Here is a 21,974-nt window from a genome sequence, read left to right as displayed (position 1 = left end):
GAAGGATTTTGAATTGTAAGGATTGGATACGAGAGAAATTCGAAGGTTTAGTGGAGCCCCAAAGCTCAACGCCGTATGTCCAAATAGGCCTTATAATTGTCATGTAAATCAGTCTTTTGTAATGAATTGGAAGTTTGGACCGTTTGTCTAGTAAGTGCTGTAATATATTGAAATCGACGTGCAGTTTCCTGTCTTTTCAGTCTTGTGTGAGGATTCCAGGTAAGTCGTTTGTCCAGATGTAGTCCAAGGTAGCGGATCTGTTTAACAGGAGTAAGGGTAACATTATTGAAGTATACTGTAGGGCAGTAGTAAAAAGCTAACCAACATTAATAAGTTGCATAGGGCCAAGAGGCAGCTAATGCCAACTGATGTTCTAAACAATTTTTATTTTATTGGACCCATCCTTATCCAAGTTCTGACATAAGAAATATACTAGAGTTAAGAAGAAGAAGAGATCCAGAAAGAAGGATTTAGTAGTACAACAAATATTGCTAAACCTCCTGCTGAACTAAATTTTCATAATGACATTAGAGGGGACTTTAGTGAATATTATAATCCTGACTATAAAGATTCTGGACACAGTCGAAAAGGGAGAGGTCCAAATAATCCGCAAAATGACAGAAGAACAATTGAGGATGTTTGGACCTAGGACTTGAAGTGTTTAAGAAACATTAAATCAATATAGAGTGATGCAATTAAATTAAAATTATATATATACAAATAAAATAAAGTAATAATAAAACAAATTTTAGGAAGGAAATTTTTGTAGAAAATAAGTTTTATAATTTGATTTTTAAATAAAACATTTGATGGTGACACTGCTCCTCTGATAGAAACCTTTGTTTGTGACAGTCGGGGCGGGCGCGGCAGCGTCTATTAGGGGAAACATACTCTTTGTTTTTTTTTATAAAACCCTCCCACAACAGACTAACCCCCTCACAATCAATTATTAAAAAAAAACGAAAAACATAACTTATATCAACCAAAATTTTAAAGATATCAAAATCTTTTGAAAAATACTACTTCTTTACTCAATAGCCATTTATTGTGATAGTTTTCATCGCACTATAATACAAAAGATATTGACTTATAATACTATAGAATATGAACTATATAAAATAATAAATAAGAATTGTAGATTCTTTTAGAAACTGCTCTACTGAACTATTTACATTATGTGGCTTCTCATCTTCATGCCAACATCTCTTCGGTTATAAAAAAATTGTGTATCATTTTAGGATGATCATATTTGTAAATGCAAAATCCTCGTAAACAAATATTAACATTGAGTTATACTCACTATTTGTAATGATGTGATGTATTTTTTCCACCAAAGATATTTCTGGATAGCTGGACCAAAACTGGACAGGAAGTAATATGTGTACATAAATACATGGACTAGAGAATTTAGAGCTGCAAAGCTGATTAGAATTTCATCTGAAAATTATATAATTATATATTATTTAACAATAAAAATATACAAGGAGCTTTGAGTTTTAACAATATAGAGTATATTTCAATTTGAATATATCGAATTAACATTTAACTACAGATTTGGGAGACACACTCTAAACTTTATGTTACCACAGTTGTATAACTACTATGCCAGTGCTAAAATTCATTCATCAAAAATTATAAATCTATATAATGGTAATAAATTAATGGAATAGTAATAGATTAAAGAATCTAAAATTTTTCGTAACTCCATCACTTAAACTATTACACTTGCTAAAAATTCTACTCAAATTTACAATCAGGTTCATTTAGGTAATAAAATAATTATTTATAAAATGTTTGAAAAAAGAATTTAAATCAAATCACTGTTCAACAACAGATTTGGGAAATGCACTTTAAACTACAACAAATAAGGCATGAAGAGTCGTGGGTGCAGTTCTTTGCAAAGAAATACTTAATTTGTAACTTGACCAACTGTTGTGCAAGGAGGTTATTTGGTCAAAATCGTGCTCGACCGCCAGTCCATTATTAAGGGTACCCACTACAAGAGGCTGGGTGGAACCTGGAGGGCTTCCCAACTCACAGGGCTGACTCATGGCTACAGTGATACAGAAAATAATTATCTGCCACAACCGGATTCAAATCCAGGTCCTTGGAGTTCGTAGCACAGTTCCGTATCATTGAGCTACCCACAACAACGCTTAATATATAATTGGCAATAATAATTAATTTACCACAGTCAGTAACAATTTTTCAAACCAATCTTAAATACTGAAGGGTCTGATTTCCAATTTTTGTACTAGAGTGAGTTTAGTCAATATGAATAAATCAAGTTTATTTAGTTATTTTGTTATATGACCTGTTTTCTTGTTTGTTAGTTTTGAAAGGGTGTTTAACAGCCTGGTCATCAACACCCGTTGGTTGTTGGCTTTGGTAAGGCCTAGTTGTTTTAGTCATAGCTTTGGTATGGTGTACTGATCCGCACCAATTATAATTGAATTTGTGGCAATTATAATTTGTTTAATAATCGTTACAATATTGGAAAGGATGGTGAAAAGCAGATAACTGACTGTTCTAATTTTAAAAAATAAGGCAAGTTAAATAGATAATTATAATAATTAAAGGCTGGTTATTAAGTTAGTCTGATGGATGAATTTAATGACTTTTACAATTACAGATTCGTCATTTCTCAACGTTTCTCAACCCGTTTTCTTTTCTCTACATTTGATTTATCTTCGTGTCCTTTACAAAATAAACAACTATTCTGTTTAAAATGTTTTTTTCTATTTTGTCGATACCATACCTCTTAATATCATAGTTGAAATCCAAGTGCTCCCGATCATAAGGACATGATGATATACATGAAGAAACGTAACTTGTGATTGTTTTTTCCTCAGTATAAAGAACACCTAGTACAAAATTTATATTATTTTAAATTTATGAATAGATCATTTTTTCTATATATATGTTCTACACATACTGTGTCCAAAAGGTCGATTATTTTGTTGATGTAGTAATAATAAAGACACTCCAAGACCTGTAACAAAAAAGAATCCAAATATTTAACAACATGTAAATAAATTATACAATAGTTTAAACCAAATCTGTGTTTATTATTTACTCTATCATACCTTTATATGGAATACATAGTAAGGGAAAGTAATGTGATTATGCAAAATTTTTAATTCGAATTTTCGACGGAAATAAATGTTTTGAGGTCCCCTGAGCCCAAATAACCAAGTTTCACAAAATGGTCTGTTTGTGAGCAGCATAGCTCGAAAGAGAAAAGTGGTAAGAAATTTAAATTACATATTTAAGGTGTGTATAAAATTAGTCAGGTTGGTAAAAATTACACTAATGAACACTACTTGCCGACCTAAGCTTGAAAATTCGCTGTCCCAGGAATTTTCTGTGGAGAATGCTTAAAACAAGGAGATCCTCTAGCTCTTCTTATTTTAAATATAGCATTAGAAGTATCTATTTGTTTAATTAGAACTAATTCAAGAGGGATATCGACTGTCACAACACTTAGCATATGCTATGCAATGATGACGTCTGATATGTATGAAAAGCACTAGCTGAAAATTTAAATTAAGAGTAAGTTATTTTGTCGGCATGTCGTCCCTGATAAGGGGTCATACCTAAGGAACCGCCTGAGTCATTGATCCTGGGAGCTAACCATATTAAAAGTAATATATTTATATACATAGATACCAGACCAACTGGTACTTCTCAATTCATAATATAATAATTAAAGTTTAAGGAAATAGATGCTTTCTCATAATATTATTCTTGCTCATGTATTTATTGTAATTTTATTGTAAATATAAAATAATGCAACCAAGACTTTACTTTATTATTAAAAATCCCTGCATGCCACATCACAATAATAGCATAGAACATTAAAATAAAAAAAAAAATAAAACAATTATTTTGTTTATATAAAAGTTTATTATTATTATTATTATTTAATAATGATAATAATAATATAAGGAAATAAAAACATGTAGGTAGACTAGAAAGTAGTTACTAATAAATACAAACAAGTTTAACGTTGTCAATTCTATTATGTTTGTAACTTGTTTTTTTTATTTAAACCTGACGAAGCCCTGCAAAGTGAGGCGAAAGGTTGGTTAACAATAAATAGTTTTCTTTTACTATTTTGATAGCTTTATTGACTGCCACCCGGACTATCTTCCTACAATCTGCTTCATACGGTCAACTATCTTCTTCCAATATAGTTAGATTAGTTTTATATTTTCTACTCTATTGTTTCCGCTTATCTTTGTTTCATTAATTTTTCTCATGTTTTAATAAAGATTTTTTTTTACACCAATTGCATACATCAGGCAATTTTTGTGAGAAAGAACGATTTATGTCCGAACATTTTAAAGGATTTTCATAAAGAAAATTTTCATAAGTCTTTAATTGTGAAATTTCATAATGTAGTTAAAATTGAAACATCAAACTTAAATTTCAGTTTTCTGGTAAATTCTATCTTTATTAATATATAATTAAAGTTTCTTTAGTTACTCAAAATACTAAAATATGGTCAAGTATCTTCTTCCAATATATAAATAGATCTATATAGAAAATAACAGAGATAATTTAAGATAATAATAGTTACTTTGATACAAATAATAATAAATAATTTAATTTATAATAATATTTATTACCCTTAATTTGACAAGTGACTTGTCTTGGATCGCTGAAGAAACAACATTGCAAACCCTTCCCCAGGGATCAAGCAGTCCGATTCCAGTAGCGGAGAAGATCTTAAACATATCATCAAGCAATAATTAACAATGAGTACTAATTAAACATTTCATCAAGCAATAATTAACAATGAGTACTAATTAAACATATCATCAAGCAATAATTAACAATGAGTACTAATTAAACATATCATCAAGCAATAATTAACAATGAGTACTAATTAAACATATCATCAAGCAATAATTAACAATGAGTACTAATTAAACATATCATCAAACAATCATTAACAATGAGTACTAATTTAACATATCATCAAACAATCATTAACAACATATCATCAAACAATCATTAACAATGAGTACTACTTAAACATTTCATTAATTTGAATAATAAGTTACAATAAAAATAAGAAAACAAATAAATAAAAACCAAATGCCATGTGGCTTGTTATTTTCTAATTTCAAAATTTATTAGCACGTGCCTTCTGTCTGAAAACTTTTTTTTTTTTTAGCTTAATAATTTATGTATTGTTATTTACAACTGTATACAACAAGTAAATTAGCTGTAGGTGACATAGTGACATGATACAGACATGTGGAGAATCTACCCACTGATAGAACTCCAATAACATTTCTAGAGGAGAAGATCTCGAGGCCATCTTCTTTTCAGACGCCTAAGAGGATTATTAGGTAATGAAGGAGAAGCCAGGTTAGAAACAAGTAGATTTGGATGGTTGGGAAGTTTATTATGGAAGGAACGGTATCCGGTTCTGGCCAAATCGGCAACATATGGAACATTGAGGTCCTGATGGATGACTTGATTTGTGACAAAGTAAGGAGCATTAAGGATTGGATTCTGGAGGAACTTGATGGTTTAGTGGAGCCCCTCAGTATGTCCAGATAGGCCTTATAATAGTCATGTAGATCAGTCTTTTGTACTGGATTGGCAATTTAGACTGTTTGTCTAGTAAATGTTGCAATAGTCTGAATCTACGAGCAGTTTCTTGTCGTTTTAGTCTGGTATGAGGATTCCATGTCAATCGTTTGTTGAGATGTAGTCCTAAGTAACAGATCTGTTCGACAGGAATAAGTGGGGTATTATTAAAGGATACTGTAGGGCAAGAGGTCATGGGTTTATGCCAAAGGGTAAGTGTGATTTGGTGGGATTTATTGGAATTAACTTTAATCCTCCAGTTTTGGCACCATTCTTCAAAGATGGTGATGTGGGATTGGAGGATTTGGGATACAATGTAAGGAACATTGTTCACTGACAATAGACATGTGTTCCGAAAACTTAAAAGTTAAAATTTACAAAACTGTTATCCTTCCTACTGTTCTTTATGGATTTGGAACGTGATATCCATCACCAAGGATAGAACAGGACCTTTTTAAGGATTATGAAAATAAAGTACGACTGAACTCCTCATAAATATATAAAAAGAAGGAAAAACACTATGAGTTCATTTTTATTCTGGTCAGGAACACCTGTTCCAACTCAAACTGTTCAAACAACAAAGCATTACTAATAAGAGGAAAACATCTGTTCAAACCTTTTGTATGATTTAACTGATCATGTAAACTTAAAATACCGATACAATAATTGGAAAAAATGACAATAATAAACAAATAGGTAAAATAAATGGAAATTTCCTTTAGCTCCGAGATACAGAAATATTTTTGTTTTACGCAGGAGGTTTGTTTTATTTATGTTAGTTTTCTAAATTATTGTCAGCGTTAAATATATGGTGTTAAAAAAAACAGTTTTTTTATTTTATATTTAATTGAGTACATACCCAGGATCAAAACTGGGGGGGGGACAAGTCATGATCCTTCAGGCTGTGACATTTCATCACGGAAAAAGCAAATGAAACCAAAATTTTAAGATAAATATAAATAATTATAGCCATAATTTATTATTTATTACAATTATTTGTTTAAAAATAATTTTTATTACATTAATAATTTTTATTCAAGTTAAGTCTCAAAAGACTCTTTATTATTTCCTAAAATGTCCAATGTTTCGGCCAACTAGGCCATCTTCAAGGACAATTTTTAATTTAAATAAAAAAAAAACAGTGTGATAAGTGAGTGATAATAGTGATAATAACAAGATATTCTGTTATTAAAAGTTTTAAAATTGAATGGAAAAGTGATAAAGCATGGAGGTTTAATTAAAATTAATGATCTGGGAAAAATACCATGCAAAAAGTTTTTGTTGGATGTGAGGAGTAAATTTTTATTGGCCTTGAGGATGGACGGGCTGGCCGAAACGTTTGACAGTTACAGAAATAATAAAGAGTTTTTTGAGACTTAACTTAGATACTCCTTTCTCATTGATAGATTATCCCAAGTAAATCCCTTTATTCTCAGTCCGATGGTGTTCCTCAAGGTAGTATCCTAGGTCTCATCCTTTACACCGCCTATACAACTGACATTCCATCCAATCCTAACACAATCCTCACCACGTATCCGTTGACACATGTGTCCTCGCTGTTAATAATAACCCATTAATTGTATTCCAAACTCTCCAATCCCATATCACAGCCCTCGAAGAATGGTTTTGTAATTGGAGGATTAAGATAAGTCCCAACAAATACCATCAACTCACCTTTACCTTCGCCGTAAACCAACCGACTGCCCTACAGTTTCATTTAATAATGTTACTCTTACCCCTGTCGAACAGATCCACTACCTTGGACTAACCTGGAATCCTAACACAAGACTGAAAAGACAGGAAAACTGCACGTCGATTTCGTCTATTACAGCACTTACTAGACAAACGGTCTAAATTGCCAATTCATTAAAAAAGACTGAACTACATGACTATTATAAGGCCAATCTGGACATATGGAGTTCAGCTTTGGGGCTCTACTAAACCTTCGAGTTCCTCTCGTATCCAATCCTTACAATCCACAATCCAAGGACACTCTAGGAGACTAGTTGTACATAGTAGCCTTCGGTTGTACACATGTCTTATTATTTATATTTTGTCATATATAGTAAATAAATTTTATCTTAAGCAACAATACGGTTGTAATACTAACGGACAACTCCATCGGATTTAGAATTATAGAATCATAACAGTCTGTCTTTTACCTTTAAGTTTCAGAAGTATAATTATTTAAACTTTTACGGTTCCTTATACTACACAGAGAGATATGATAGTTTTTTAAAGTTATGAGTATACTTACGAAATATATAATATAGACGTTCATTGCGACTTGTGATATATTGTAAGTCCTGACTATGTTATTTAAAAGGAACGGCCTCCTCCCCTCCATGATGGACGGACCGATGTACTTGACGAAGAGGAGGTAGACTATACTGATGAGAACAGCGTGGTGGTAGGTGAGGAAGATCGGCAGGACATGTTCTTCCACTTTCAGCTCTGAAATCAACTTCAAATTAATTACGCGATAAATTAATATTTCATTGTCTTATCAATAGAGGGCGTGTTGGAGGTACAATCCTCTGTCCTTTGGACCTAAATCCAGGACCGTACAGAATATAAATTATATTATTTCAATTAATCAAGGCACCATAAAGGGCCCAACCATGCAAAAAAGTGCAAACATATTTTTTTTAAAATTTATAAATTGAAATTTAGAACTGTATAAAAAATACAATGAATAAATATGATAAATTACCTACATATAAATAAAATATGATAATAACCCAATGGTAGTACTTCAATCAGTGATTTAAATTAGAAGATCTCAAAGCCATCTTCTTTTCAGAACCCTCGGAGGATTATCAGGGATTTTTAAGGATACGAGACTAAGAACTAGTGGATTTGTGAAGGTAAGGATTTTGGAATGGAAGGAGGTACATCTATTTCGGGCTAAATATGCAACGAATGGGATGTTGAGGTCTTTATGGATGAGTTAATGATGTAATAAGGATTTTACATACATTTGCATCAAGGATTTTGGATTGTAATGATTATATACAGGAGGAATTTGGTGAAGTCCAAAAGCTTAATCCCTATGTTCAAATTTCTCTGATTATTATAGTGCGTAAGATTTTTTGTTGTAAAGGAAATTTCGAGCGTTTGTCAAGTAGGTGTTGTAATAATGGGAATCTACGAGCAGTTTCTTGTCGTTTCAGTTTAGTATGGGGATTCCAATTAAGTCTCTTGTCAAGATGAAATCCTAGGTGGCCTGATGAGATTGGTTAAGATTTACTCTGATTATCTAATTGTGATACCATTCTTCAATGAATGTTATAGCGAAAAATATATATATAAAGACATACTAGAGATATTTCAGATTTAGTAAAATAGTATAAGTCAGAGGTCCTTAACCCAATGCCACAAGCTTGCTTGCACATGCCAGAATTTGCCATGGTTTAGAAAACGAGTAGCAGACTCTTTACATACAAACCAAAATATATTGACAGAGCAATTTAAAAAAGAAAAATGCCATATTGACAAATTGGTATTTTAATTTAGTATTATTATTATTATTTTAAATAGAAAGTATTCCAGTAAAAAATACCTTATTTTTCCAACAAAAAAATAATTAAAATAACAATTTAATTTTTTTTTTTTAGATTACTTTGACAATATATCTTGATATGTTTGTAAAGGGTCTGCTACACGTTTGCCAAACCATGGTAAATTCGCGCATGTGTAATAAAACGTTAAATATAAAACGAGTTATCTGGATTGGCTCGTACAAGTTCTAAATTTGCAGACAATCCGTCGAATGTCCGCGCTTGGGCTGCATTCATACATTTGTATTCAGTTTGCAGTGTTTTAATATGTATTTAGAAACACCAACAGACATATGTTTTTACTCTGTGTGTTTTAATTAATCAAAAATTTTTCCAACAATTCAATAATTATAAGATTTAATTAACTCTAGTCTAAGATTGTATATTCTAAAATTCTATCGACTCGGTGTTAATATGTTATTTTATATCTTATCAATTAACATTTGGGCGGTTTATTTTTATTGAACACAGCACAAATATAAGTTTATAAATACATCATGTATTTGGATAATATAATTAACAAGTATTTGATAAAAATACTGCATATAGTTTTGAATTTTTTCATTTATGACATACTATTCTGTTATTTACGATTTATTTCATTGTGTCTATCTTTATTTTGTTATTTAAAAAATAAAATAAAATTTAATAGATGACAAAATTTATAATATACACACAAGCGCATAAAAAACATATAAATACACATAATACACACATATCATAAAATACACACAAGCGCGTGGATAACAACGCTAGTTGCTTCTTTTTTTAACCAAGGATTTGTACAAATCTTGGTTTTATGGAACGTGTTAAACGTGTAGATTTAGCATAACTTTGGACAATAGTTTAACCAAGGTTTGTTTTACCAGTAATTTTAACTCTTTGTTTCATCAAAATTACTTGTAACTTATTGAAATTCAATAATTCTAAGAACTTATTATTCGATATGAATCTTAATGGCATTGTATGAATTAAAAGAATTCTCACATTCATTATTATGTCGAAACGAAAGTGAATATTTAGTTAATAATTAATTTAACATAATACAAGAGAATCTGTTTTGTAATGTACATAAAAAAATTAAAACTGTCAATTGTTAAACGGTTACATGATAATCATTAGAATTAATATTTAATTCTCACTTGTTTGCTTTTGAAGGTGAAACGTATTTGCATATTTCTGCTTTGATGAGAGAAAGCCTTGATTGTAATATTTCAAACCAATGCGATGATATTAAAAAATTAATTTTAACACTCACACTTAGAACAGGCGTAACAACAATCAGTATTGTATGAGGAAAAGATGAGGAACACAAATAAATAAAAACGTATTGCCATCGTTTCGGCCCGAATTTCAAGACTTCACCAGGACTGATAACACAAGAACATGATGAAAACCCTGATGAATAAAAAAAAATTACAGAATTATTAGAAAATAAGAAAATAACTGACATTATAGGTTCAAATTAGTATTGAAAGACATCCACAATCTAAAATATATATGAAAATCTAGATTATAAATATATATGAAAAAAATTGTTCTAATTATAATAAATAATATGTTGAAAAAGTGGGAAATAAAACGTAATCCTTATACAAGACTAAAAAGACAGGAAACTGCTCGTCGATTCCGACCAATTTCGCAAATACATGGCTGGATTTTCATCAGTATAATTCGAAATTCCGAAATGTTTACCATTTGATTCATAATAACTCGAAGGAAATACGAAAAAACAACTTCAGGGACAACAAATAACAACATGAAAAATAAATTATATAAATTCACAGAAAACATAACACAAACAACAAACCAAGTAAACATAGAGATTATGAGAAAAGTTAGAGTGCAGTATTTTTCATATTTGACAACGACAGTAATATACACAAAAACTAATAATGATGCCCATTGTGTTCAACGAACATGATAAAATCTATTAGTACAATATTTCGTATTACTTTAGTGAAAACTATGTATAATTACTCGTCAAAATTGATGAGTATGCCAAGTATAGTTAGGTGGAAAAGAAAATTGGACTGTTTCAAAATTTTTCAAAAAACTAATTTTTCCGTCGTAGCTCTATATCCTTAAAACTATCAACAACACTAGGAAACCTAAGAGAATGTCATTTAAAGTGGAGCAAATTTGCTAAAATATGAGCAGTAATAGAGTTATTTACATATATATAATGGTTTTCGAGATATAGCTTTTTAAAAAGCAACATTTCATAAAAATGTTGTATGGGACGTACTGAGAGATCAGTAGTTAGTGAATTTATTTTGAAAACTTTATATCTTAAAAACCATTTGACGTACAGATGTCTATTAACACTCAAATTAAAGCTAGTTTAGTGTGCTATAAAGTATTTTATGATGTTTATCTTCCTAGAAGTAATAGTTTACTTGAAATTTGCGAAAATAGATTGATTTACAGTTGTTCGGACAAAGTTTCATTTGCCAAATTCATATTCATATGTGAATATCATAAAAACTATTACCCCTACGAAGATAAGTGTCATAAACTACTTTATAGTAAGTTAAATTTCCTTTATTTTGTTTGTTGGCAGACATATGTACGTTTTATGGATCTAGAGATGTATTTTTCAAAAATCCAAGGAACTAGAAATTAACATTTTGTGAGTTTATTTTGTCAGATATTATAAAAACTACTACTCCTACAAAGATAACCATAATTAACTATTTCGTAGTAAATTTAACTGGCTTTAATTTGATTGCTGGCAGATATCTGTACGTCCAATGGTTTCTGAAATGAAGTTTTTCATAAATCAAACTTATTATCCGAACAACTATAAATCAATTTATTTTAGTAAATATCATGATAACTATTATTCATACGAAGGTCAAGGTCATAAACCTCTTTATAGTCCATTAAACTAGCTTCAATTTGAGTGCTAATAGACATCTATACGTCACACAGTTCCTGAGATATAGACTTCTCAAAATAAATTAACTAACTACTAATCTTTCAGAAGATTTTTAAGAAAGTTTGCTCTTTAAAAGGCTATATCTCGAGAACTATTGGACGTAAATAGCTCTATTAGGGCTAATATTTCAGAAAATTTACTCTTCTTTAAATAATGTTCTCTTAAATTTTCTAGTGTTGTTGGTAGTTTTTAAGATATAGAGCTCCGAATGAAAAATTAATGTTTTTTTATCGCTTTGAAATAGCCGCCATTTTTCGTTCCCCTACCTATACTTGGGAGACTCATCAATTTTGACTAGTAATTATACATAGTTTTCATTAAAGTAATCAAAAATTGGGGTGAAATAACTGATTTTTTCTTCTCTTGGGCTCTTGTACTATTATAATTTGTTTAGTATTATACTTATTGTATTGTGTAGTATTACAATCTGCCATATACATTGACATATCAGTAATAGAAATAAGAGAACAAATTTGCTCTATATTTAGTCGTTTATATATTAAATAATTACAAAAAATTAAAAAAAAAAATATTAAGCAAAATACCATCTTTATCAACACATTCATTCCAATTTACAATTACTATCAGACTCCGTAATTACTGGATTTAGGGATGTAGTTAAATTTTTTTTTATTTATTTATTTAATGTAATAGTAAGGAATCGAAGATATCATGGTCAGGTAAAAATATTTGAAAACATAAAAATTCTATCCCTAGTAATGAATTAGCTCATATTAATTCACTTCCCCACAAGTTAGAAGATCAACAAGGCATTCAGGGGACACACTTTCACAGAACTTTCACTTTTCACTCAATTTAGGCATTTTGTAATAAATTACTTTAATCAAAACTAAACAGTAACATGAAATATTGGAAGGAAAGGTTATAAAATAAGTTTCTCAGAAAATCCGCTAGGAGCTCTCGAAAATTTAACATTTAACATGACTTTAAATAGGGCTGTTTACAATCTCATACTTATAACATTTAACATTGTAAAACATTTTACATTTAACACATCATGAATACCCCTACTTTCTCTTACTACATATTCCATACATAGGTAAGTGAATGTGAAATTCTCTTCCTTACTAATTCTTTTTTATTTATTTATTTATTGATATTTACAACTGTATATAAAATACAACAAGGAAATATGAAGTAAGATCATAATGATATGATACAGGATGTAGAGAAACTACCCATTGGTAGAACTCTAAAAACATTTTACAATATAAGGTCACGAGGCCATCTTCTTTTCAGGGGCCTCGGAGGTTTGTCAGGAATGGAAGAGAAAGCAAGGTTAGTAATTAGTGGTTTTGAGTGGTTAGAGAGTTTATAATGGAAGAAATGATATCTGGTTCGGGCTAGATCGGTTACATAGGGAACATTCAGGTCTTTATAGATGATTTTATTCGAGTATTGAGGAATCAAAGTAAGGAGCATTGAGGATTTTGGATTGTAAGGATTGTATACGAGAGGAATTCGAAGGTTTAGTGGAGCCCCAAAGCTCAACTCCGTACGTCCAGATGGGTCTTATTGTCATGTAGATCAGTATTTTGTAATGAGTTGGAAATTTAGACCGCTTGTCTAGTTAGTGCTGTAATAGTCGAAATCGACGTGCTGTCCCCTGTCTTTTCAGTCTTGTGTGAGGATTCCAGATTAGTCGTTTGTCCAGATGTAGTCCAAGGTAGCGGATCTGTTCTACAGGGGTAAGGGCAACATTATTGAAGTATACTGTAGGGCAGTCAGTAGGTTTAGGAGGAAGGGTAAAGGTGATTTGATGGGATTTGGACCAATAGTTGGAATCTACTAAAAATTTATGTTTAATATAAATTGATGCATTTAATTATTGTTAAAGGCAAAGGTTTATGGTCGGTAATATTTGCATTCTCATATCAAGGCTATAATTTTATGTTTTACTAGGCATACTGTTTGTCATTATCATATAAAGCGCTAGGTCGTATAGATGACGCGTCGAATAAAAAAATTAAAACATTATAATACGTGTCTAAAAGAGAGATCCTCAAACCTTGAATTATAATGTTCTGATGTGTCCTTGTAGACACTCCTTATCGATACGTGTATAGAAGATAACTATTATGCTTGCTACAGCAACATCTTTTCTCTACCTTTCTCGTGAGGAAATTGTTTCCGTAATGATTAAAGAAATGCAAACGTTTTGGTTTACATAAGTTTTTTCATATAGATATTACAATCATTGTTTTATCGTACCTTAAAAAAAAATAAATCTCTGGACCCATAAATAAGCACATATGTCTGCCAGCACTCAAAATAAAGGAAATTTAACTTACTACAAAGTAGTTTATGAAACTTATCTCAGTAGGGGTAGTAGTTTTTATGGTATTTGCATATGAATATAATGTGTTAACTGCCTGTGCAGCGGATTTTCTGTGTCGGAGATAAAAAATCATTAAATGACGAAAATAAATGTTTTTCTCTACCACTTTGAGCAAGCAAAATGCCACTGAAAGATAAGGAACATCGGTTGAAACTGATCTATAAAAGCACCTTAACTAATTCTTTTTTAGAATATGTAAACATTATTGACTAATTAAACATGATTTTATAAACACAGGGAGGATTAAATTGAAATATTGAAAAACGATACGAATTTATTTTACAACCCAATATATTTTGTAATATCGATATTCAAATGTGTATATATATACATTCTATAGTAATATTTCTGCAATTAGGTACTGCACAAGAACGATAAAAAATATAAATAATAAAATATAAAAAAAAAATCGTAATAGATAATTACTTAAATAACACTGGCACTGAGTAGATAGGGTTCGGATATTTATGTCGAAATGACGCATTATAATGGCAGCTGGCTTTTTTTTTCAGCAAAAGAAAAATTAAATTTTAAAACATAGCTTGAGATTAAATTAGGATTTTATATTTTTAAAAAATCAGGGAGATAAACATTATCAAATAAGCGATATAAGACATCGTGAAATATCGTATTGACGAACAAACTTATTTTATATATAATTTAAGAAAATCTAAACCAAATAAACATAAATATAATCAAGACAGCTGAGAAATTTATTGCTACCTTAATCTGAGTTGATAAGGTGACTAATATCGATTAGAGAGATTAGAACCTGATAACATTTTAGGCTGGCTCATGTTACATCTTGCGCAAAGGCCCTAACCAGGAATATTGATAAGGCTATCAATTTATACCAATTCTCTAACAATATATAATTATATATATATATAATAACAATCTATAATAACTAACAATATTTAATAACTAACAGGCCAAATAATAATCATAAATTTTATCTTTATTTGTTGAATTACATAAAATACAAACAATTGTTTTTTAAATTATTTATTTAATGTAATTTACAACTGCACAAAATAATACAATAGGTAAATATGTAGTATGTTTCATATACACTCGAAAATCTTGGGAAGGAACCACCCATTGGTGGTACTTCAAGCATTAATTTAAATTAGAAGGTCCCGTGGCCATCTTCTTTTCAGACGCCTCGGAGGATTATCAGGGATTGGTAAGGATGACAGATTAAGAATTAATGGGTTAGGATGGTTAAGGAGTTTGGAATGAAAAGACGCATATCTGTTTTGGGCCAAATCTGCAACGAATGGGATATTAAGGTCTTTGTGAATGAGTTAATTTGTGACGCAATAAGGAGCATCAAGGATTTTACGTAGGATTTTGGATTGTAACGATTGGATGCGGGAGGAATTTGATGGTTTGGTGGAGCCCCAGAGCTTAATTCCATATGTCCAAATTGGTATGATTATCGTAGTGTATAATCATTTTTGTAGTGAATGGGAAGTTTAGAGCGTTTGTCAAGTAAGTGTTGTAGCAATCGGAATCTACGAGCAGTTTCTAGTCGTTTCAGTCTTCTGTGTGGATTCCAAGTACGTCTCTTGTCAAGATGGAGTCCTAAGTATAGAATCTGTTCAACAGAAGTTAGAATAAAAATTAAATTAACATAACGAGGGTTTGGGCAAAGTAGGTCAGCAAATATTCTTTTAAGAAAAAGCAAATGATATTCGTTTATTGGAACGTCTGGAATCTTTAAATTCCATCTTTCAAAGAAAATAAAAACTTATTTGGAAATTCTTGAACTTAATTTATTTGAAGAATTTTTTTTTCTCCTGGTGACCATTGTTCGAATGGTTCATAACTCCTTTACTTCTTATGCAATTCCTATGTGCAATACAGCTGTTGGATAGCTGAATGTTTTCTATTTTTACCTAGATTACCACTATTTAGATTTAATTTAATAGGGGCGAAATATTAGTTTCAAATAAAGAAAAAAATTACAAACATTTTATTTTCCAATGGGCTTGCGGAACGACGAATCCGTAATAGAGTCATTAAATTCATCCATAAGACTAACTTAATAATCAGCCTTTAATTATTTTAATTATCTATTTATCTTGACTTATTTTCATCATTCTTTCCACTATCATAACGATTATTAAATAAATAATAATTGCCTAGCTAGATAATATTTCAAATCTCAACTAAAACAACTAAGCCTTACTAAAACCAACAACTAACGAACGTTAATGACCAGGCAGTTAAACGCCCTTTCAAAACTAACAAACTAATAATTTCTATCAAACTTTCAATTGTATTCAATTAATATAACTACAACACCTACTTGACAAACGCTCTAGACTTCCCATTCACTACAAAAAATGATTATACACTACGACAATCAGACCAATTTGGACATATGGAATTAAGCTCTGGGCCTCTACCAAACCATCAAATCCCTCCCGCATCCAATTCTTACAATCCAAAATCCTTGATGCTCCTTACTACGTTACAAATAAACTCATCTACAAAGACCTTAACATCCCATTCGTTGCAGATTTGGCGCAAAACAGATATGCGTATTTTCATTCCAAACTCCTTACACATCCTAACCCATTAGTTCTTAATCTCTCATCCTTAACAATCCCTGATAATCCTGAAAAGAAGATGGCCACGAGACCTTCAAATATAAATTAATGCTTGAAGTACCACCAACGGGTGGTTCTTTCCCAATATTTTTAAGTGTAAATGAAACATTCCACATATTTACTTATTGCATTTATTATTTCTAAAGTTGTAAATTACATTAAATAAATAAATAAAAAAAAACCTACCTACATCCCTAAATCCACCAATTAAGAAGTCTTTTACTTTTAATTACTTTAATGAAAACCGTGTATTACTATTACTAACATGTATTATTAATTACTAGTCAAAATTGATGAGTCTGCTAAGTACAGTTAAGGGGAATATAAAATGGCGGCTGTTTCTAAGCGTTAAAAAAAATTAATTTTTCTTTTGGAGCTCCATAAGCTACCAACAGCACTAGACAATCTAAGAGAACATCATTTAAAGCAGAGTAAATTTTCTAAATGATATGATATGAGTCCTAATAGAGCTATTTACGTTCAATAGATTATATTTCGGAATCTATTATAACCACAAATTTTGATTTGTCCTTAGTTACGTTAATAGTTGCCCACGCTCAGCGGAGAAGGGGGTGAGTTAAAGTCAAATAAAAAAAATATATAATCGCAAAAGGAAAAAACAAAACAAAACAATAAAGAATAAATTACTCCTCAGGCGCCATTTTTTTCTTGGAAATAACGAAAACCCCGAAGCATTATGCCACAATATAACTAAAATATACCTCTATATAAACAATTGTTGAATTATGACCACTGGTGAATACCTTTACATGTAGATAACAGGAAACCTAGGGGTGTTACCTACCCACCTGTTGAATTATCGTAATATTCCGTGGACAACAACAAAATATAACTAAATAAACAAGTTGAAAGCAGAGAAAGAATAGCAGAACTATATGTACAAAAGTTTAATAATAATATGAAATATATATACAGAGAATGAAAAAGGAAAAAAAAGAATTCTTATCAATTAATAAAACAATTAAAACTTGTTGACTTAGCCTTAACCTTAATAACTATACTTACATTATTATCCAAAAGAGTATAAAAGTGAATATAAAATAAAAACAAAATAAAATTTAGTTCAAACCCCACGTAGTCCTCTACTTCTATTGTTAATATTGATATCGTCTATTGAAGTAAACACCATAATTTTGAAAAACAAAACATATATGACAATATTTCTCACATGGTGATATTCCGGTTCAAACAGTAAAGACAGAGGGCCTTTAAACTATTACCACTTCTCATTGAACAATCGTAACGTGTTCCAAAATCAAATTGTCACCTTCACAAAACCAAAACCCACTCGTCTCAAACATATCGCTCGTGTCTTGTTTTCACCATGACAACCATAACAACTCTTGTCTAAACAGATCTAGCCAGTGTTTTTATTTCACCATGGCAACTGTAACACTATTTTTAAAATCATTTCATACAAAATGCACTGAAAAATTGAAAGTTGAAGTGAATTTATTTTGATAAATTTATATCTCAAAAACCATTCGATGTTCAGATTTCTCTCAGCACTCAAATTAAAGCTAGTTAAACATACCATAAAACAGTTTATTACCTTCTATAAATGTTTGAGGTTAAAAAACTCGAGCTGATAAAGATATTTCAGTGTACTGAGCAAGCTATTGATGGATTAGCAAGGAGATAGTCATATTAATTTTTCATGATACATTACTATGGCTAAAAAAAAAACAACAACGCGAAAGTGAAATATTGAAATCAAATTATCTTGATATTAAATAAATTCAAACACCTGTAATAAGGGCAATCTGGAATATGGAGTTGAGCTTTGAGGCTCCACTAAACCTTCGAATTCCTCTCGTTTCCAATCCTTACAATCCAAAATCCTTCGTAAAATCCTCAATGCTCCTTACTTTGTCACAAATAAAATCTTCCATAAAGACCTTGATGTTCCTTATGTTACCGATCTAGCCCGAAACAAATATCACTCCTTCCATTATAAACTCCTTAACCACCCAAACCCACTAGTTTCTAACCTTGCATCCTCTTCCATTCCTGACAATCCTCCTAGGCGCCTGAAAAGAAGAAAGCCACGAGTCCTGCTAATGTAAAACGTCATTAGAGTGCTACCAATGGGTCGTTTCTCTACACTCCTGTAACACTCCATTTTAACTAAGATCGCATTTACTGAATGTATTATATAATATACAGCTGTAAATTTCAATAAAGATATAAAACACATTATTAGCTATACTGTGCCGCTTTATAACACCAACTTTTTTCATATTTACGAACAAATACAACCTATTCATTACAGTTGATAAAAAAATTGAATTGTATATGAAGTCAGTAAAAATCTACATATCTTGAATCGGATTTTTCAGGTACCGCATGTACGGAATACTGCTATCAAAAGTTGGGTCTGTAAATTTAATTTCTTCATGAGCCTATATCTCGAAAACTTAATTAGTGATTTCAAAAATAAAAAAATAGTTTTGAACATTTATATATTACTGATCCACCCATACCTCGCTGGAATGCACCTGACACTGAAACAGTGTATAATCATAATATTCATTTCACGCCTTTTCTTCCCCCTTAGACTACAAATTATTATTAAATTATATAGACATTATTCGTGACACACTTATAAGATAAAAAGGAGATCTTATATACAGAAAATTTGGCCACCCCTTTTTTTATATTCTTTTTTTTTTGTAAGTTATATGTTCATTTTAGCATCCTCAAATAAAATGAGTGGAAGTAAATTTCCTTTTTTTATTTCTAAATAGATATAGAGGTAATAATGATAATGATAATTTCAATAATACTTGTTAGAAGAAACATATTATTCCAAACTCGATCTAGATGGCCATTGCAAAATATTAAATAATTTTATAACACTCAAGAGAAGGTTTCATAACATTAACAACTCACCGTGAGAAGTTCTGTTTTCGGCCAAATTTTCTTCGACATCCATGTTTCCAATCGAGGAGTTGCAGCCTTCAGCAGAGTCAACTGATCGTAAGTGGGAACATACCAAGCCTTATTAAGGGTGATACAAGTGAAAAAGAATCTTAATAGAATTGTGTAGTTAATTTTAACATTTAATTTCTCACGATTTTTTTTTATTAGAAAATTTCAAACAATGGCTATACGTAATAACAACATTATACAGTATAATTAGAAAAAAAAATGTCAGAGCAAAAGAAAAAATCTATTAAAAAAAATAAATAACACGTGCAAAAACATTTAATCCCTAAATGAGTTCATGGGAACGACCTCTATTGCTTTCATTTTTCCTATAAGCAAATTGTGTTTTACGTGAGTCAAAATACATTTTTTTTGTATTATCCCCTCTAAAATTATATCTCATATAGTTTGAGTAATGTAAGTAAGTAGAGACATATAGACATATGTCTCTTTGACATAGACCAAAATATGTAAATAAGATATTTTTTTTTAAATTAAAACCTTTGTTTAACATATGTTTTTATTACATTATTAAAGGCACTCGGTCGTAAAACATGGTATTTACTAAAATTAAAATGTTTGTTAATTACAATATTTTTACCATAAAACAAGAGTTACTATAACTCAATACCAACATTATCCCTATAAAGGGAGCTTAATGGTAAGGCACTGTGCTACTAACTTCGAATTCGGCTATGATAGATAATTATTTACTGTTTCACTATAGCCTTGAGTCAGCCCTGTGAGTTCAGGGTATACCCAGTCTCATTAACCTTAATTGAGAAAAATCCTGACGGTTGAGCATGATTCTGATTAAATCACCTCCTTGCACAACTGTTGGTCTAGCAACAATAAAAAGGTTTCTAGCGCTACAGATTTAATCTTTTTTATTTTTATTTTTTATTTTATTTTTTTTAATGCCTATAAAACTACAAATTTACAAAAAAACTCTTCAAAAATCTTTGAAATCAGCCCTTTAGAAACCGGTGAAGACGGAAACTTTATTCCACAAAAGTTAGATACCACATTTTACGACTGAATGCCTAAAAAAAAATTTTAAGTAAATTCTTGCGAGTTTGAAATGCATCTACAGCATTTTTTTACCTCTATTAAAACCGTTTCCTATTTATATATAAAATTATTAATTTAATATGATTTTTTTTTCGTTAGCATTGAGTGTAAAGAATTTAATTCGGCTGAAAATCTTTTATATATAGAAACACATAAACGATTGAGCGAATTTTTAGTATTTTAAGGAGATGGTTGGGAGTTGAGATCAAAAGAAACAAAAAATAGTCAACAACTATTTATTTCCCGAAGTTTCGTCCCACTTTGTTGGGCTTCAACGGGGCTAAAAAAGATGCAAAACAACTAAAATTATTTTGGAAATGTAGGGTAATAAGATATAAAAAAGAAAACTACGTCCGGCTTAAAAATTATGTAAATATAAATGAAAAAAAAAATGATAATAATTCTTATAGTTGGAGAGCATCCCATCGACTTAGTTTATAATCTATTTGTTATCAATGGTAAAGATAACCTGGCTTCAGGAAGGTATTTCACATCTTATTTATAATTATGATGGTATTTTTAACTATTAATATTTATATTATTTACAACAATATTTTATTGTTAAAAGACAAATAAGAAGAACATAAAATGTCATTTTAAAAAATATATTTAATCAGGTAATTGTTTTTAAATTGTAAAAAATAAATTGTGATATATTTATTAATTGTTGCAAACATAGGATGAATTTCAGAATTTGTGTAAATACCTGATGATGGAATGACAATCACGAAACGTCGTTATTGGTTATAATGAAATAACATAAAAAAAATTAAAACAAGGAGTACTGTTCCATTCACAAGATCTAATTACAAATAAAAATTATATAAAAATGAACAGAAATATAAATAAAAATAAGATATTCATTAATAACT

The 21,974-nt window shown here is 30.2% G+C and overlaps 1 protein-coding gene across 4 annotated transcripts in view; it reads right to left on the bottom strand.

The window, feature by feature from the left end:
- The window catches only part of LOC106680802 (very long chain fatty acid elongase 7), a 30,118-nt gene that overhangs the window by 7,207 nt on the left and 937 nt on the right, over positions 1 to 21,974 (bottom strand). Inside the window, exons 2-7 of one of the 4 annotated variants that reach the window (XM_014420754.3) lie at positions 19,996 to 20,061; positions 7,862 to 8,058; positions 4,632 to 4,730; positions 2,936 to 2,992; positions 2,759 to 2,864; positions 1,301 to 1,437 (exon numbers count right to left, since the gene is read on the bottom strand). In XM_014420754.3, the coding sequence (XP_014276240.1) occupies positions 1,301 to 1,437; positions 2,759 to 2,864; positions 2,936 to 2,992; positions 4,632 to 4,730; positions 7,862 to 8,058; positions 19,996 to 20,038 (639 nt within the window). In that variant the 5' untranslated portion in view covers positions 20,039 to 20,061. Of the gene's footprint in view, positions 1 to 1,300; positions 1,438 to 2,758; positions 2,865 to 2,935; positions 2,993 to 4,631; positions 4,731 to 7,861; positions 8,059 to 10,422; positions 10,514 to 19,995; positions 20,469 to 21,974 lie in introns of those variants that run through there. The other 3 variants (XM_067045591.1, XM_014420753.3, XM_014420755.3) reach the window with 3 other exon arrangements.

This window comes from Halyomorpha halys, unplaced genomic scaffold (assembly GCF_000696795.3).
Source record: "Halyomorpha halys isolate HHAL.00 unplaced genomic scaffold, Hhal_1.1 Scaffold289.1, whole genome shotgun sequence".
NCBI classification, from domain to species: domain Eukaryota; kingdom Metazoa; phylum Arthropoda; class Insecta; order Hemiptera; family Pentatomidae; genus Halyomorpha; species Halyomorpha halys.
The sequence above is the reverse complement of the archived record's forward strand: the minus strand, read 5'-3'. Positions and strand labels throughout refer to the sequence as shown.